Source organism: Neolamprologus brichardi, chromosome 7 (genome assembly GCF_056152115.1).
Source record: "Neolamprologus brichardi isolate AB-2024 chromosome 7, ASM5615211v1, whole genome shotgun sequence".
Taxonomy (NCBI): domain Eukaryota; kingdom Metazoa; phylum Chordata; class Actinopteri; order Cichliformes; family Cichlidae; genus Neolamprologus; species Neolamprologus brichardi.
Window position 1 is genome coordinate 5,957,302 of NC_142110.1, and position 20,336 is coordinate 5,977,637.

Below are 20,336 nucleotides of genomic sequence, written 5' to 3' on the forward strand. Positions count from 1 at the left end.
GCTGCGCGCGTGCGCAATTGCGCACTGCTGGCACGGTCTGTGCGCACATAAAATCTAACCTGAATTGAAATTAAAATTAAATCTTCAACAATTCTGTTTTGCAGTGTTAGTCAGTGACTGGCTGCTCCCCTACGGGATTAGAACGATGCCACCTTATCCCATAGTTCAGCCAATAATGCGATTCACATTCGTATATATGCAGCCAATCAACGTCGTTGACAGACTATGACAGCGTCCTTATGTGCAGACACCGGTGTTTTAGCGAGCAAAGCAGCGTGGCTGATGTGGAGTGAAGACACGTTAATGACAACGTGAACAACCATTGAAGATGTGAGCAGGACAGACGGAGCAATTGACGGAAAAAGTGTGGACTTTATACCAGTTTTTAAATTGTGTTGATCGGCCACGTAAAGCCAGAGTTATGATAAAAATATCTGCAATGTTTGGTTTTCTTCCTGAATACTATCGTCGTTTATATTTACTGCGGGAAGAAACGGTAAAAACGGCGTTTTATAAGGAAAACGCTCTCCGCCTGTGAGCAACCCCCCCCCAAAAAAAACCCACCCTTTCCTATTGGTTGAAAAATTTACCATGTCGACCAATCAAAAAATGATATGGCAACATGGCATTTAGTTGTTTAGGAAAGGGGGAGGTTTTAGGAGTGACAGCGGTGTTTTAAGATGTGAGAGATTTGCAAAGTTTAGCGCAAATCTTGTGTAGTTAGTGTGTAGTGTAGTCAATAGTTTTGTTGTGTGTGTCTGAATAATGAGGCGACTGCTGAATGTTACAGCAGTCGCTGTAACATTCAGCAGTCGCTTTGGAGTCCCTAAGGACTGGTGCCACCGGCCCCTCTGACCAAGACCAGTAGGCAACGGATGAAGTGTCTTGCCCAAGGACACAACGACCGAGACTGTCCGAGCCGGGGTCGAATCAGCAACCTTCCGATTACAAGGCGAACTCCCAACTCTTGAGCCACAATCGCCCTCAAGAGGTATCAGGCTGTTGTTCTCCTTCATCTCATAGTGGACAGAAATTATTTTTGGAGTGGCACAAATACTTTGTGGGGCATCAAATTTGATGCAGAACAGCTGATTGTTCTGTAAATAGTTTGAAATGTTTGTTTTAAAAAAAACACCTTGGCTGCATTTTTAGGTAAACAGCTGCAAAAAACTTTGTTGACCTCAGTCCTACAGAAACTCTGTTGAGGGAGCTGAACTTTTAAGTTGCTAAGTATGCACAGCCAAGAAACCTAAAGGATTCTGTAAAGAGGAGTGGGTAAAAATCTGGCAAACAAGAAACGTCTAACGAACTAAGGCATGTTACGATTGGGGATCAAATGCTTATTTCACTCAAGGTAAATCAATTTACATCAAATTTGTTTTTCTGGATTTTTGGCTGACGTTCTCTCTCTCCATTAAAATTAAACTACAATATAAATGAGAGCGTGGTCATTTCTTTGTAAGTGAGCAAACTTCCAAATTCTGCAGGGGATCAAATAGTTATTCCCCCCCCCACTGCATATATATTACAGTGTTGTCCACATTTCTCAGCTGAACACAATTCATTTCATATGATTTGAATACTGTTTGAAAATATATTTTTTTGTCATGAACCATTTTCACATGCTTTCAAAACTCAATCAGGACAGAAATATAAGGACTGAAGTAATGTTGACATAATTTTAAAGTAAAAGTCCACATGATACATACATTTAAGTGCCAGATTTGAAGCCCACACATTGCTTTAAGACTCATTTGATCTTCTATTTGAGTGACATTAAAAAGTTCACTAGTGCAGCTGCCAAAATCTTTACACAGATGACGTACACATTTAAGTAATTACCCGTCACAAGACTTGCATTTAAACTGGATCAGTATCAAGAAGCAAGACCTGCCTGTGAACGTCCCCCAGTGCACCCCTTGTGTCATCTCCTCCAGTTCTACTTAGTCCTATGGGGGGTTTGAGCAACAAAGGGGCATTAATGCATTGTTGCATATAATCTAGTTACTAAAAGTGGGATTACAATGACAGCCAGAACAGCAATAAACAAACTGTTTGCTTGTTGTGCCAAATCTGTGTGTGCAACTCAGCGTTTGCTCTTAATCCAGAGGAGTTTGACTAGGGATGATAGGATGAGCAACGGACCTTCAAGGCAGAATAAACAGACAAGCTGCCAGAAAAGCAGTGGAGTGAAAGAGTGGCATAGATATTTAAAAACCTAGAGTAACACCAGCCATCTAATCCATGGTGCCATGCAAGTGTAAAATTCCTTTAAAGTGTTTATCCATGCCTTGTACGAAATTCGACTGCTCGGGAGGCTTCAACATCATCTCTTATCTGGTCATCTAACAGCATGTCATGTCTTTGAACTGTTGTTTTTGTTTTCCTGCACTTGATCTTATTTTGTTTTCCCATTTCACAGCCTAATTTATTTTACCTTTCTTTGATCAATCATCCCCTCACTACCACTAGCCCATTCCCCCTAAATCGAGGACCATAAACCAACCCACTACTTTCATTTTCCTTCTTCCTGCTTGATTTTCCATAACCATTTCACCCATCCCATTTCCATTTTTCCATTCCACCTCCTCTCAACATCAATTTCTCTCCTCTCACAAAGTTACACTTCAACAGTAAGTGGCACTGCAGGAGAAGAACATATCAGACAAATACAAAGACAAGAAGAGAAAGAGGGAAAAAAAAGGTCTGTGTTTGTAGGAGCCATCAGCTGCAATGATAGGCTATATGGCACAGGCTTTCTACAGGCAGGTAAGCAGGCAGCCAGACTATCATCATGGACAACTCTCCAACAAATATTGGCAAACCCACAAACAGCAAAGAAATTGAGATATTGATGGCCCTACTTGTTGAACATAATTAATTAACATAAGTAAAAGCTAGCCAGGCTTCAAATGGTGTAAAATCATGCATGAGCCATGCACGTTTGTGCACTGATGAGAGCTTATAGAGGTATGTGATCATTTTTGCCTTTGTTTGTCTTCACACTGAGTCTGCAAAAACTACCAAGACATGTTTCAAGAAACTTGGTGAAGCAGTGGAACACTGTTAAAGGAATCAGTCTTCTGAATTGTGGAACAGATGCATTTGTTTTACTGCAAAAGGGCATTGGGCATGGATGCACTTTCAGAATGACCCATTCTATACTTCACAAATGAATTGGAGCAATAATTAACAGTCCATATATCTACCACTGTTTTTCCACTATGTTATCAGCGGGGCTTGAGATATGCGCTCCAAATACATCTCCATTCATGCATGTGGTTGGTTCTCCCTCCGGAAGGGAGATATGTAAAGTGTGGCTAATGACAAAGTGTGGGAGAGACAAAGTGAGGGGAAAAGGTGGATGTGGATGATATGCGGGATTATGCTACAGCGTGGGTTTAATGTGACTTCTGGACCAAGCATTTGTTTGTCATGTAGGTGGCAGCGATAATGTGCACATCATATTATCAGGAATAGGAAAAGGAAAGACTGCGGTAATATGTGTGAGCACATAAACGGAAGCTTCCTTGGTGAAATGGTTAGAGTTCCCACAGGTGGAAAGACTACTTTGGTTAGTAGGGGTGGGGGAAAAAATCGATACTGTGTAGTATTGTGATATTTCGTTTGCTAATAATGTATCGATACAGAGACAGCAGAAATCGATATTTTGTTACAAAAAAAGTTTTTGTGGACTGGAACATGCTCTGACTTCAGAGCATGTTGATCCTTTTTCTGAGCAAGAAGCCTGACACTGTCCAATTGTGTTTAACTTTTTTTTTGGCAGCAATAAACATGACAGTTTATTTTAATTTGAGACATGTTTTATTTTAATTAAGTTTAAACTTTTTTATTTAATGTAAAATTATATTTTGTTTTAATTTACTTTCAAATTCTTCAGTTGCTGAAGGGGCTGCATAGTTTTCATAAACTGCATAGTTCAGAATAGCTATAATTGTACCAGATGGTTGCATTCAGTTAAGTTGGACTAGACTGTAATACAAACCATTTTTGTCAACAATAAAACTGAAATGAGAGAAAGACTGAGTGTGAGACTTTGATATTAGATAAAATGAATATTGATAAAGTTTACCTTCATGTACAGAATCTGAATATCGCAAAATATTTTAAAAAATTGCAATAATATCATATCGTGCGTTAAGTATTGTGATAATATCGTATCGTGGGATGTATGGTGATTCCCACCTCTATTGGTTAGGGTGAAATAGTCTTTTATTCTCATCTGTAGACAGCTTTGAATGTGTCCATGCAGATAAAGCTGCGAATATAAGAATAGAGACATTGTGAACTGGGTTCATCATAGAAAGCTAAACTGTAATTTTAAAAAGTGCATCCAATTATGACACTACAATTAAATGCATTAATATGTGTTTGTATAAAAACCGTAGAAAAAACAAATAGATTATACTGTGCGTTTTGTTGAAGACTGACAAAATCATGTTACTGTGACTCGTAAGTACATTTCTGAAAGATTTTATGACATCTTTGAAACATTGTTACACTGTTGCTGTGACCTTGAGCAACAAACTGCAACTCTAGAAGTGCTGCTCTCTAGTTGACCTCTAATGTCCCTACAGGAGGAAGTGAAAGACACATTTTTTTTACAAAGATCAGTAAAATGTCATATTATCATAGGCGCGCTGTGCTCTGATCTGTGCTCTAACCAGTCTGCCAGTCAGTCCGTCTCTGTGTGAGTCACAGGTTTGCACATCTCACATCGGAAGACTTCAAAATAACAATAACAAATACAAGGCACGTCTTAATGAGAAGGAAAGGGGGGGATAGGCAGCTAGTTTGACACTAGATCTATATTTATGCTTTTCTCTCACTGCTGCAGCATCTATTATGCATTTCTTCCAATGAAGATTATTTTCGCACATCGGTTTTTACCCCAGCTGTACCTATCTTTGCCTCATCTCCCTTGGCAGCTATCCCCGTGTGCTTCACTTTGTCCCCTTCTCTCCCTAAAAAAAAAAAGACTACTCTGAATCAGAGACTAATCTGAATCAGGGAGAGAAAACACTGAGTCATAAAACCCTCGTTTCCCCCTACATTATTTCATTTATTTCAAGCCTTACATCCATCAAGCTGAAGAGATCTTATTTGGGGATAAGACGTGGGCGGGAAACGGAAGCATGAGGAAATGTGAAGAAGTAAAAAGGGGAGAAAAGAAAGGTTGAGGAGCATGTGTTTACCCCCACTCTGCACAGTGAGTCACAGAGAAAAAAGGGGTACTTCTAATGGCCTGCGTAGGTCTCCTGTGCAGACAAGTCAAAATGGAAGGAATGATTGCAGAAACGCTTTTTTATTGAGGGGATGCTGGGATCTCACTAGTGAGAATGGAGGGGAGATGAGAAGGGCTGCGTCTGCCTGTCTGTTTGGCCCTAATTGAGGTTGGGAGGAGGGCGAGTCGGTGTAGCAACACTCCCAAATAATCCTCCTCATGACAGATTTACAAGGCATCATTTTCTGAGAGTGTTAGTGAGGGGATTTGAGGAGCTAAGACAGTGAGACAGCAACAAAGTAAAATAGGGAAGGAGAGGTATAACTGCCCAAAGGAGCTCTGATAATCCATCTATGTGCATGCACTTAACATCAGCTCCAGATGCTTCCTCCTAATTGATCTAATCTGTTCTCACAGCCATTATCAGAAATGTATTTACATGGAATGATAAGAGACTTCTAATTTTTATTCCTTCCTAATGTGGAACAGTTTTGTTCTATTTTTGCTTGTGCAACAATTATATTGTGGGGGGAGGGTTCACCCCTCCAAGTGTTGCAGTTTAAATGCACCAGCATCATTTGATGGTTCAGACAATAAAATAAAGGTGACTGCATCATCTAAAGATAGTTCAGCTCTCATTTTAAAAAAACAAACAAATAAGTAAATAACAACAACCATACTGGAAGAGGGTCGTTTATAAACTATGCAGTAAAATACAAATAATATCTGATCATAAGAATTGCACTGTATAATTCCATGACAAATTACCTTAATTTTTCCTCTTAATTAACTGTGCAACATTATACTAATCTACATTGGAGCCATTCACAACTACGCTCCAGGTTAAAAGGAGCATTGAATGCTGTTTTTCACTGGCTTAGAGTCGTCTCTTTCATCAGTATAATACTCTACTGTGCACGGAGAAATAGAAAAGCCTCTGCGTCTCTTTGTAGCACTTTCAGCCACATAGCCTTGGCACAAAAGTTATGATGGGCATACATTATCATCATGAGTTGACTGGCTATAACTGGAAACGGTTATAGTGCCAATGAAAAATGCAATGGCCATGGCCTGGCCATGGCTGCGCTAGGGTTTTATGATGATCTCCTAGTTTAAATCTCAAGCCTCTGCCAGTGATGACTATCACAGTGTGATCAGCAAGGAAACAAAATCATAATGTGCTGGATAATGAGCACATTTTGATTGTTACTTCTGCAAGTAAACACGGACCCTGGTTTAGTCTTTGCCCTACGTTGTGTACAGCACCTTAGCTACGCTTGACTGTTTATTCAAACAATCATTTTGCTGAAGTGAAATCTGACTCGCCATGTTGACTCAGTTGACACAAACAACAAAAGCAGAGTGAATAGTTTTGGTTACAAACAACTTTTATATGCATACTTTGGCAAATATGCAGGTAGAGAAATATGCAGGAATTTTTAACAATCAGCACATTTACTAAAACAAACATGACTCCATGTCTGTGAAGGTTCTCAGTCATCCAGGTCATCGTAGTCAAAGGAGCTTGCAAAGAAAAGCGTCTGGATGTTCACATTTTGGACAGAGAGGACAGATGGTTTGAAAGAGGAGTGAAAGAAGCCATCTATGTCCACTGTGAGCGACCATCTTTGAACAGAGGCGGTGGTTTACGACACCAACTGTCTGCCATCTATAATCCAGTTTTGAGTTCCCTTCCCAGACGCCTTAACGCCCACTCACACCCTGGGCCATCTGACCTCAGGAATTCGCATGATAAGGTGGGGCCAGGTTTCACAATGAACTCACCCGAAACTATGGCTGATTGGGACCCACACCCAGTTTCACACCTTGGCTCAGGCGATTAGAGGATCATCAGGGGGTCCTTTTGTCCCTCTGTGGGGGGAAACTCCCACTAGGTTTAAATCTGGGACTCTCCACCATTTGACCTTAGAACTGAAGAAGCTTCTTGGATGAGAGGTGAAACGTCTTCAAGCAACTTAAAGAAGTCCAGACGCTTTTCTTTGCAAGCTCCTTTGACAAATATGACTCCAGTTCTATTATTTTTTAGTTCTGTTGTGTAGCAGCAGGTTTGTCTACTGTACTTCATGATTGGCCTCAGGTACACGGTGCATCAATAATTTAATAATATGAATGTGATGGTCTTTTGCCACAGTTTTGTTTTGAGTTTTGTTCTCATAACTTTTGAATTCTACTCACTTAAAGACTGAATAGAGGGATTTGCTCCCTTGTATTTTTGCACTATTTTCCTTCCCATTTGTCCTTTTGTATTGTGTTTTAGTCTGCTCTCTGAGTTTTGCATTGTGGTTTATGGTGTGGCTATTCTCTTTTTCTCCTTTTCCATTCTCTCTTTTTTGACTTTCTAGCTGACTGGTTAGACTTTCTATCTTCATCTTTATTCAGTGTGAAGCGCTCTTTTTCTTTATTTTTGTTTCAAACTTTGATTGAACATGTTCAAGTCTGACTTCTTGCTTAGGTTTTCTGTGCTAGTACTTGGAGTTTAGATTTTAATTCATTCATTTTATTTATTTCATTTTTTCATTTTAATTCCTTCTTATTCTACTGTGTGTTGAATTTGTTTTTCTAGGGACAAGTTAATTTTATAGGTTTTCTGGCACAGATTGTTGTCTTAGTCCTCCCTCTGTCTCCTCTAATCCCTTTGTATTTCCCTGTCTCATAATTGCACTGAAGTTTTTAGTATTTAGGTATAAGAAGACTTGTTTTCTGACAAGTCGTATGTCAGTTTTACTTCCTGTCTGTCTTCCCTCGATTTCCTAATTGTTACCTTCCTGTGTCTCCTCCCTAATCAACCTTCTCTGTGCATAAACTCTGTTCTTCACCTGCCTTTCTTTGGTTCTTTGTGGAGCTCTGGTTATATCCCCTGTGTGTTCCCTGCCAGTATATGGATAGCGTTTGATTTTTCCTTGTAGACTTTTGTGTTTTTTGGACTTTTAGTTAAGCCTAAATAAGCTGCTCCCTTTCTGTGTAATCTGTCTGCCTCGGACGTCCTGCATTTGGGTTCCTTCTCCAATTCTCCACGTCTCACCAAATTCACCTGTCATTAAGAATTTGTAACATTTTTCACTTGAATTTACTGTTATGTGTGTTATGTTACTAGATTATGTAATTAAACTCATCCTGTTAATTTTTGCTTTACATTAACAAACCCAGCTGTTATTTGATTTAGGAAATAATACACAAAGTATTTATAAATTTCAAGTAGCTGAATGTTGGACTATATTTTGTCTATATGTTGAATCTTGCAATTTCCTTTTGCAGCTTTTGGCAAGTAGCTGAAGATTTCCAGTTTTTATTCCTCAAGAAGGTAAAAATAAATGAATTTGATATTATTCAGCTCGATGGTCCTGGTGCTCTGCCATGTAAGAAGACGCTGATAAGACACAGAATAAAAGAATACACTTTGAAACACAGAAACAAACACACTGCCTTGTTTAGAAAAACAAATGTTCACTAAGTATAATCTCCACATGACACACCCTATACACACACACATAGAAAGCAAGAAACAAACACATACAAACAAACGAGGTTCCTAAATCAGTCTCCTGCTGACATGTTTGACTTCTGAGGTCTATATGATTGCCTCTAGCCTATGAGCTGGTAAACAGTTAAATTACCCCCCGAAATCAAACAAAATGTGTCACGTTGGAGCATGTTATGGGAATTATGTTTAGATCAGGTTTACAGTGGTGCAAAAATAATCTTCCAAAAGACACAGAATATAAAATATAGATGGGTTCACTATGAAAACATTTCATATCAAGAAGAAGAGAAATGAGCACACACACTACAGCAGGTACGGTCGTCCACTTCTGATGTTTGCTTTTACTATTCTACTACTACTACTCTGTTTGTCCTCCTTCCTGATAAGAGGATTTCTACTCTTGCCTTCACTCTGCCTAACCTCGCAGGTTTGCAGAAATAAATAGAGACACCTGAAAAGTGATCTGAGACCTTTGCACAGGCCTAATTTATCATGTTACTGAGAAAAAATATCCCTTCTGCTTCTCACTGAATCGTATTTTCAACTTTTCAAGTTATCACCACATCTTTTTCACTGATTTGTCATGGCTTATCTGCTTCACGATAAACAAACTCATATTTCGAAACAGCATTTTGAGACAGTAATCCATGCCTTTGTTACTTCTAGGCTGGATTATTGTAACGCACTTTATTTTGGGGTTAGTGATGCGTCCATTAGGCGCCTGCAGGTTGTACAAAATGCTGCAGCACGTCTTTTAACTGGAACAAAAAAGTCTGAGCACATTACCCCAATTTTAATTTCACTCCACTGGCTACCTGTACATTTTAGGATTGTTTTTAAAATTCTCTTATTTGCTTTTAAATCTCTTAATGGCCTGGCCCCCCCCTACCTCTCGGAGCTACTACAACCATATACACCTGCCCGTTCCCTTAGGTCCGCCAATCAGCAGCTCCTTAAGGTACCGAAAACTAAGTATAAATTTAAAGGTGATCGTGCTTTTGCTGTAGTTGCTCCAAAGTTGTGGAATGATCTACCCTTGCATGTTAGGCAGGCCTCTTCTCTTTCTGAATTTAAAAGTCTTCTTAAAACATATTTATTTGCTGAAGCCTTTGGCATTGATTAGAGGGGTTGACTCAATTTGTTTTAACATGTTTCAATTTATTTTAGTGTTTTAGTTATTTATTTTATCTTAATTTTTTTTTTACTTATGCAATTAGCATGTACAGCACTTTGTGAACTCTGGTTTTATGTTAAAGTGCTTTATAAATAAAGGTGGTATGGTATGGTATTTCCTTTTGATTTTGTTTGAAAAGAATGCATATAGATTCAGATATGTGTCTGAGATTCTCTTTGCTACATGTCAGCGATACTCATGAACATGTTGCAGAATAAGCAATATTAAGGGTTTTTTTCCATTCTGTAATCTCCATAATGAATGATTGGTATGAAAACTAAACAGCACTCCAAAGATCTGAATAAACATTATAGATTCACTTTAGGAAAAGTCTGCATCTTTCCAGAAGTCATTACTGGGGAACTCATTATTTGTTCAATGTTGTATGATAACCAAATTGACTTTGTTACGCCTCCTGGGTATGATAGTTTTAGACATTTTTTAAATGTAACTGATGTTTTTTATGGATTACACATAATGAATGTGCGTCTTATGGTTTTAACTCCAAGTATCTCAAATATTACATCTAGTCTGTGGTTTTCACAAAGTTCTTGTATTACAGTCCTATTTGTATGTATGCAGAGGACAGCTAGTCTTATTACAATTTTAAATTCAATATTTTTTCTTACATCTCAAATATTGAAGCATTTATTTTATCAATGTATATTTGAGAATATGAGTTTTCTATACTATCAAAACTATATCTGTTTTCCAAATGTCAAAAACACTGATGAGCATCAATGAAAAAAAAGATTGGACTGTTTCACTCAGTATCTTTATTAGCTCCTTTTCCATAAGTGCAATCCAACTCTTTACACCCTCCACAGTAGCAGCAGCTATGACAGGATGTTTTTCATGAGGATGTCACTTACCATATGGAATGACTGTGGCAAAAATCCAAGGCAGACATGATTTGTCTGAAAAATTTCCTGGCCTCTTTAGGTGTTAACCTGCCTTTCTTCACCAAGTAGTCGAACAGTTCACCACCAGACACGTGTTCTAGCACGAGGTACCTGAGAAACAGAGAGGAGACAAAGAAATAAGAACGAAATCAAGAGAGTACATGAGGAAAAACTCTCATACAAGCACCCAGAAAGAAAAGAAATACCTGCCAGAACAAATACCTGCCCTCTCTACAAAGCCCTAAAGAAAAGAAAAACCTTGGACCTCTAAGGTTTCTGAGAAATGGAGCAATGGCAGGATGATAGTTCCCTCGAAGCACATAGATTAAAGACTAACAAGCTTTCAAATCTATATCTTTGAAAAAATATATCATGCTGATTAATCTTTTTTATAATTCTTTGGCGATCTATTGTCCATCTACTTAGTTTTATAGCACACAAACACACACGCACACACACACACACACAAAACCTCCTTGCCATCACTTCATCATTTCATGCAGCCCTTCGTCAGGTGGCCTTTGAGTCTGTGTGGCCAAGCATTCTGTCATCCTGACTGTGTGGCCATGCTCTGCAGCTCCCAAGGGGAGAGGGAGGAGATGAATCTTCACTGACCCATGCCTGCAGCTGCGTCTGTGGATTGAAAGCAAGGAGCGCCCCGGCCCTGCTCCGATCTCAACTGCTCATATATCCTGTACTCAAACTCACTCCATCTTCACTAGGACAAAGTGAAATCCAGACTGGTAGTAAAATATTCTGTCTCTCCCCTTCTGGATATTAGGGTGCACATGGGTCTCTTTCATTTTATTAACATATGGCGTCTCAAACTGTAACTAGTGACAGCGCACGTGCTAATCAAACAGCCCTCAGTCCAAAGGCAAAACCTTTGTTGGAAAAGCCTCGGCAGCTTTGGCAAAAATAACAACCAGTCCAAACACAAGTGAGTGAACACAAATTACAAAAACACATACATTTTGCATGCAGAATAAGGATGGCTACAAATATAATTTCCCTGTGAGGTAAGTTTTCTGGTCTGTGACTTAAAATACTGGCGTTTAGGCAGGATACTTCACTGAGTTTACCCTAAAAAAAGATACATTTTTGTTACTGCTGTAATTCCTCCGATTATTCTGTTTTAAATTTGTATTTGTCTCTGAAAAAATAGCTTTATTATGATGCAAGAATCAGGATTTCCCTTTCAGATTTAATATTATATCTAAGCTAAAGTATTCAAGGTTTAGGAAAATTCTACTACTACTATTAACTCTTATAGACATACAGTTGTAGTCAGAAGCTTTCAGCGAAGACCTCTTTGGAAGGTCTCTTGGAGCTATTTGGAAACAACTGTAGATTCCAAGATCAACAGTTCAAACAATTGTATGCAAGTACAAGTTATTCAGAAGTGTCACAACTGAATAACTTGTGCTTGTCTGGAAGCCCTAAACTGTCAACCTCAGATGAGAGGAAACTGGTTAGGATGTTCAGAAACAGCCGAGGAACCCCCAAGGCTCAAGCCTGCCAAGAACTGGAAACAACAGTGTCACACGGTGAACAGAGTTTTACATAGCCATAGACTGTGAGGGTGCTAACCAAGATGTCCCAAAATCCACACCTCTGGGCTCGACCAATATTAGCAGCTGCCCACATGTATAAGCAAAATGTCCATCCATCTATCCATTCGCTTCCGCTTATCCTTTTCAGGGTCGCGGGGGGCGCTGGAGCCTATCTCAGCTGTCATAGGGCGAGAGGCGGGGTACATCCTGGACAGGTCGCCAGTCTGTCGCAGGGCCAACACACAGGGACAGACAACCATTCGCACTCTCATTCACTCGCACATTCACACCTAGTGGCAATTTGGATTATCCAATTAACCTATCCCCACAAGTTGCATGTCTTTGGACGGTGGGAGGAAGCCGGAGTACCCGGAGGGAACCCACGCAAACACGGGGAGAACATGCAAACTCCACACAGAAAGACCCCGGCCTGATGGTGGAATTGAACTCAGGACCTTCTTGCTGTGCGGCAACAGTGCTAACCACCGTGCCACCGTGCTGCCCATATAAGCAAAATGTCTTCAAGAAAAAAGATTTATTATCAGATATGGCTGTGTAAGTCTAAGGAGCTTGGAAAGAAAGCGACTGAACTTTTTCTTGAAGTTTCTTGAAGATGTTTTAGCTCTTATCCAAGAAGCTTCTCCAATTCTAAAGTTCTAAATTTCTAGAACTATATAAAAGTTCTAAATCTAAATTTTATTGTCAAACAAAACAAAAAAAACGAGCTGTTTGACCACAATGACAAGCAGTATGTTTAGAGGAGTAAAGGTGGGGCCTTCAAACCTAACAAAACTATATCAGCTGTCAAGCATGGTAGTGGTATCATCATGTTATGGGGCTGTTTTGCTATGAGTGATACTTGTAGATTGCTCAAAATTGATAGAACAATTTTTAATCTCAGCGATGCCATTGCTTACAACATCCCCTACAATGCCTGCACTTCTGTGCTGGCACTACACTGGTTCAAAAATAGACCATTCTGTGTCAGCTTTGGAAACAATTCTTCTTCCACAGCTACACTTTATTGTGGGGTACCTCAGGGTTCCGTCTTAGGTCCTAACCTGTTCTTACAACTTCTTCTTTGGTCAGAAATCTTGGTGTGATATTTGAATCTGGCTTTAAGATAAGCAAATTAACTCAATGGTTAAAAATAGGTTTTTCCTTCTCTGATTCAGCTCAGCCCAAAATACTGCTGCTCGGCTGCTCAAAGGCACCTCAAAAAGAAATCATATTAATCTGTTTAAGCTATTCTCCACTTATTGCCAGTGAAGTTTAGAAGTGATTTCAAGATCCTCTGATCTTGCTCTGTAAAGTTGTCTGTAAAGCTCTTCTTGACCTGCCTCCTTTTTACATGTCCAACTTCTTACACAGCTACTTGACTTCTTGTTTCCTCCAGTCAGCTGATCGCATGCTTCTGACTGTCTGCTACTCTGGATTTTAAATCAGAGTCTTAGCAACGTAGAACAGCATTTCCCTCACAGTGATGTCTGCTCCTTCCACTGAGTATTTTAAAACTAAACCAAAAACTTATTATTATTCATTGGAATTTGAGTTTGTCTGATTTACTCATTGTGTCGCCTATACTTTTTTCCAGCCATGACTGTATATGTTTAGCACCTGCTAGCATACGTTTACTTATTTCTGTTCTCTTTGCCTATTTACTTCTATCAAATCTGTGGTACAGCACTTTGGTCAATATAAGTTAGGTTTTTTTTGTTTTTACCTTATAAATAAATTGGAGTTTGAGAGCTAGATGGTGGAAACTCAAAGACACATCAAAACTGGTTTTGGAATAAATAAAGCAAGCTAGCAAGCTTCTGGAATAGCTTTCTCAAAGCCCAGACTTCAACTTCATCGAAAATTTATGGACTGTTCTTAAAAGGCAGGTCTGTGCCAGGAAACCAAGCACTTTAAATGAACTCTACCAGTTCTATCTAGAAGAGTGGTCAAATATCCAGCCAGAATTATGCTACAAGCTTGTTGATGACTACCAAAAACATCTGATTAAGGTGCAATTTGCTAAGGGCCTTTTAACCAAACCTTAGTGGGGGTGTATGCAAATATTTGACCTGTATTTATAATTTTGTCCCTGTGTGGAGAGAATAAATATTTTCTAACTTGTGGACCAAATTCTTGTTTTTTTAAAGTCATTAAAAATCTATGCTGTGCAATCATTCCACAACAGCTCAAAGAAATCACTGAAAATGATATTACCATGACATTCATGCCCATGATAAGTGTATGTAAATTTCTTACAACAACAGTAGATCTTGCACTCCTTGATTTATTGCTTAAGGATTCACAACAACAAACTTAATAAGATCAATACATCTTAGGCTAAAAAAAAATAAATCATACACTATCTGATTTGTAAGAAATTTTGCATTTCCTAGTTGAGGCTACTTGAAGAATTTCTCCGATATAGTTTGTTTCTTTTACCAAAATTCCTCTCAGGCTCCTTTAAATTCTCTATCACCTCTTGTAAACACCAGTTTAAACAGATTGTGCCAGCAGAATAATAAGTATTTCAAGCTCTGGGCCTGCAAGCTGCAAACATGCTGCATGTCTATCAATTACTGGCTTTCAGGTGGAGATATCGCACTACGAATCAGAAACATATTAAGAGAAAAATTACATCACTTGTGCAAAGCTCAGAGTGTATTCAAGTCACTCGTGGTGCAAATGTAAATCAATTTGTCTTTTGCGACACTACAAGTGACCGTCTGTCAGAAGTCATGAAGCAATGTGCACAAAATGTGATTTTAATAATCCAATTATGGGATGAATCATAATATTTTGCAGTTCCTATCATCTTAAAAGATGACATGTACAGCACTGCATGTCCAATCCTATTTGCTTTGTAAGCTAAAAATGAAAACTAATTGAATTTAGTTGGCAAACAGTCCACTATAGATCAAGAGGTCTACTATGAACAACTGATGGGGCTGTCACTCACCACTGCTAAAGCAAGCTGATAAATGTATGAGTGTCTGCATGAGTGTGCGTGTATGTGTTTGTGTGTGTATGTGCAGCTGCTGCAGCAGGCTCTTCATGGCTAATGTTTCTTAATGCCATGGTGTTGCCTCTGATAAGCACGTCATGGTGTTTACATTACGAAGGCTTCCTCGCCCTATTAGCAGTCCCCTAGCGTGCACAACTAAATTAAATGCTTCATGCCAATACTAATGGAGCATCTATCCCTCTAAGGCTGTAGTTGTTGGCCTGCAATCATAACACACCAATCACAACTGCTCTGCAGACCACCACAATGATTTGTGGCATTTTAACGACTGTTCTGGTGTCCAAAACAGCAGCTGACTGTAAGAATATCTCATAGTCACACATCAAAAGTGGAGCAAAATCAGCTGGTGATACTTACAAGTATTTTTTATTTTCGTAGACATCGTGTAGCTTTAAAACATGTGGGTGTTCTATGAGCTTCAGAATAGCTATTTCTCGCTCCACCTGTAAGAAAGAAAAAGAAGGAAGAAGAAATTAGTAAAAAGAGTTTTGATTACTGCATCATCAATGTCGCTACATTCCTAAAAAGACTCCACACCAAGAATATAATCAGGCCTATTAAAAAATAAATATTCCCTTCTTTGTCTTTTTTAAACCTTAGTACCAAAGTAGTGTAGTACTTTGGTTTAGGTGCAAAGCACTTAATAACCCCAAAAGCATCCCCTGATGAGGCACTGCTGAAAGGGTTTCCACCAGTCTGTAACAGTTGTACAAACCAACTGCAGGCAAAACAGTTTAGCACCTGGAGTCTTCTACTATGAAGTCAAGCTGCTGTAATAGATGCAAATACATCTTTTGGCATAGTCTTTTCAGCATTTGAGCACTGATGGTGCTTTTCCAGATGTGTAAGCCAACAATTCCATAGGCAACCGAATTGTCAGAGTCCATTTTTTTCCAAAAATAGTTTTGAAATATTGCTTGTTGACCACAGAACTTCCTTCCACTTTGCTTCAGTCTGTTTTAAGCTTCGTCTCTAAGTGTTCCAGAGCCAATTTAGTGATTTCCATGACAGAATCACATCTGCTTTTAATGCAGTGTCATTTGAGTGCCCAAAGATCACAAACATCCAATAGTGATTTTCAGTATTGGTTCTTTCCGCTGGTTCTTGAAACATCTGATATGTTTTTTATATTGTGAATAAAAATGGGTTTATGCGATTTGTAAATCATTACATTCTTTTCCATTTTACACAGCGTACTAACTTTTTGGAATAAGTAAACTAAGGAAAGGACCTGGCTGTTACTTTCTAGTGAGAGAACGGACAAAGATAAGCTTTGATCAGACTCTGAGCTGGTTAGCTTCCCAGCCAGTAATAACTGCTATCTCATGTTTGCTTCAAAAACAGATGGAAAACAGGTTGCATTCGCCTTATCTTACACATTCTCTCCCAAAACAAGCCTTGAAAATACTGTAACATTTCATAATCCGTTGGTTTTCCTGACGTGAACACAAGTCGGTTTGTTTCGATAAGAAATGTGAGGAAGAATTCCACATTTGAACACTGTCCACGGACTGACTCTTACCCACAGTTAACAACACAAAGCATAGGTCAATATGGGTCAAAATGTGCACTCAGGTACATGAACATTGCCCACAAGAGGCTTCTTTACACTGAAGTTATTGACTGTACTGTAAATATAAACACTACTGTGTCCAGAAGAAACAGACAGCTGAGACAACTAAAGTCCCTACGTTTTGTTTTATTTTGTGTACAGAGCTACTAGGTGACATGTACACTGTACAAAGCAAAATTTCACCAAAATCCAGCTGATCACTCTGGATTTGTATCACCATCTCCAGAGGTCTTTGTCAGCATGTACAGCTGCCACTGAAAATCAGCATGCAACCCGCTTCGACAGACTCCACCACTGCTCTTCAGCACCCTGTCCTCCTGGTCTCCTCTCGGCCATCAGCTCACCCTTCCACAGTTCTTGCCCATCTTCCCTTCCACCTTCAGCATCTAACTTTGACTGACAAGGATGAAGATGAAAGAACAGCGCGAGTTAAAGGCTCCTCTCTCAATCTCATCAAAATCAATTTCACTATGTCATTTGACTGTGACAGCCTTCGCGTCGCTTTAATGTCATACTCAGCGTGGCTTGGCTTTATGAACACTCGTGTGGACTGAAGTCAAAACTGTGATCTGCCAGCTAACTATGTTCTCATTAAATACTCCAAAGCTGTTTGTTCAATAAGTGATATGCTCTTATTGACTCATATACTCACAATGCTTTAATTTCAAGACAGGTTTTGTTAGTGGTCTCTGCTCAGTCTGTGATTGTGGTATACCTTTACACACAATTAATATTTTTCGGGCAAATAATTTTGTATCTGGCAAAAACACAATTAAAAAACTGCTTAAATACATTCAGTCTCTCCAAAGAAAATGCGGTGCAGCGTTTTATTATTCAAGCTGGGCCTAACAAAAACAAAAAACCCCACAAGAGAATAAAAAGCTATGTAAAATATATTAGAAAAACTAGGCACACGTCTGAGTCTGAAAAGGGTATAAAGGGATAATTACCACTGGCATGAAGAAGCAGCATGAGAAAAAGCTAGGCTAATCAGGGTTAATCCAGACACTAATGAGTGCTATCAGCAGCACTGCACTATGCCACTTTCTCACCTGAGGCTAAGGTGCGTTGTTAAGAATGAGCCCGTGGTGGCTAGCTCGCTAGCTGGCAGTAGGCTCCCTGCAAGGAGACTAATGCTAACCAGGACTCGAGATGAGCTGTCGAAATCCTACAGGGCCGACATCCTAAGCTTCTTTTAACACCTCCTTTTAGTTAATTGAAAAAAAAGAGAGAAATGAGGCTTAATGTGAAGACTTAACTGAACAACAGTCTGCTTATTGCAAGATTTGGTGTTGATTAACATACTATTAGAAATCTGTGAAGCAACCTTTGCTCTTTCTAGTAATGCCTTTTTTCTTTAAGTATCCTACAGTTATCAAAAGGTGACTGGAAAAATACGGTTATTCCTCATTTGCTTTCTTCTGGAAAAGGGGTCACACAGTATGTGTTCTGTTCATGCAGTGGATTCATGCATACCTAATGCATGAAAGGCACACAAAGGAGGAACACCAACGGTTTCTGCATTTATCCACACAGCCACTAACTGCCCACTCACTCAAATACACACACTCTGTAACTTCATGCTAGTAATAAACAATACCAGGTGGCCATTCCCCATCTTGGCCTGGCTCCTGTGCATGCCACAGTCTCTCATTAAATTTCACATCTGTGAGTGTGGACACTTCTCTCCAGTTGCCATTTCTCCACAGGACTTCATTAGGCCTTTATTAGCAGGCACTTGGACATGTTCACCAAGATGCACACACATGCACCTAAACAGAGGTTAGATGAAGACACTCTTTTTATCTTGTCTTGTGTTCTTTTTTTTGTTTGGCAGTTCAAATTACAGCAATTTCTGGTCAATTTCTCGATAACAAAACGCGTCTGCGAGGCAGGAAAAATGACGCCTCGCCAGAAAAAAGGGGTCGAATGTAAAGCAGTGTGGTTATTGTTGTGAAGTGGACATCATTAGCAGAAGACATCAGAACAGGAGCTTGTTAGTGAAAGAGCTGATTGGCACACTTCGACCCACAGGCTTTCCCATCAGTGTCACATCCTGCCACAATAGATGAATCAATAGGAAGGAACAGCAACAGTGATTTTTTTTTTTTAAAGATGTTAACTAAGACAACAACTGCAACTACAGTTAAGCTGTAATAAAAAAGCAAGCTGTATGCTGAAAGAAAAAGTCTCATGGTCCTAATGGTCTTGATGCTGTTTGGTCTAAAAGTACAGCTTATATGATTTATTACCTTTACTTCAATTTGCACGCAAAGTGTAGATGCAATAGAATAATACGCATATGTGAGGGAGAAAGGCTGAGGAGGCTGTAGCTACTTGGAAAAATAAGACAAAAGGAGTAAGTGGTGTCACTCCAAATTCAGAGGATGACAGCCAGTTTAGCATAGTTCCATCAGCTCGCTATTGATTTGTTAAATTACAGCTCTGGATCTAAATGACCGAATGGATGAGCAAACAAATGAGTGGCAACATCAATAGTTTTATCGCCACGGCCAGTGATAGAGGCCAGGGGATTACAGGCATGCAGACGACAACAAAGACGCAAAGAAATTAGATTCATGTCGCATGTGACAGAATGACCAAACACAGAAGCCAGCCCAAAATCTCAAAGGGTGAAATGCTGGATCACAGGCTCTGTCATCTCTCGCTCTCCACTTATTGCACCTCACACCATTTTTCCCAGCCGGCCTCTCTCACCCCACAGAAGGAAAACACAGACATTTCTGTCACCTCCCCAGGCAAGTGAGTGAATGGCCCCTTGATACTGAGATCTAAGGATCAAAGTCAGCAGGGCAGCCATGTGTGTCAGATAAAAAAAAGGGTGGCTATGCTAACAGTGAGGCCGTAGTGCGTGCAAAAGCTGCTGGGTGGATTAAAAGAAAAAACAAAGGAGAGACAGGGGAGGGTGTGTGGATGTGGAAGGGATAAAGGAAAAGCCACGTAATTCTCTCCAACGGAGAACGGCAAAAGAAAAGTGTTATGAAATGGGGGGAGGAGCAGTGGTGGCAGCTTGAGCCATCCTCCCTGCACATCACCACCCCATCTCCTGGGTCTTTTATTGTTAATTAACACAACACGGGGAAAGGACAACCTGTTTAACATCGCCATGCACCAAGCAGAGTGTGAATGATAACACAAGGCAGCAACGTAACGAGTTACAAGCATCAAAAGACGCGAGAGACCTCTCCGCTTTAATAGCTTTACTTTGCGGAACAAACCAAATATCAACATTAACTGACAACGACGATTTTTTTTACGTTTCCATATTTCTCAGCGTTTTGAAAGATGTGTAAAATACAGGATTATGATGGCATGAGTCACTGTTTAACATTAATCTATTATAT

The 20,336-nt window shown here is 39.5% G+C and overlaps 1 protein-coding gene across 3 annotated transcripts in view; it reads right to left on the bottom strand.

Moving 5' to 3' along the window:
• Positions 1-20,336, bottom strand: part of brsk2a (BR serine/threonine kinase 2a) — a 192,559-nt gene that overhangs the window by 48,406 nt on the left and 123,817 nt on the right. For all 3 annotated transcript variants that reach the window (XM_087842943.1, XM_087842944.1, XM_087842942.1), the window contains exons 3-4: positions 15,756-15,841; positions 10,794-10,934 (exon numbers count right to left, since the gene is read on the bottom strand). In XM_087842943.1, coding sequence (XP_087699069.1) covers positions 10,794-10,934; positions 15,756-15,841 — 227 coding nt within the window. The remainder of the gene's footprint in view (positions 1-10,793; positions 10,935-15,755; positions 15,842-20,336) is intronic.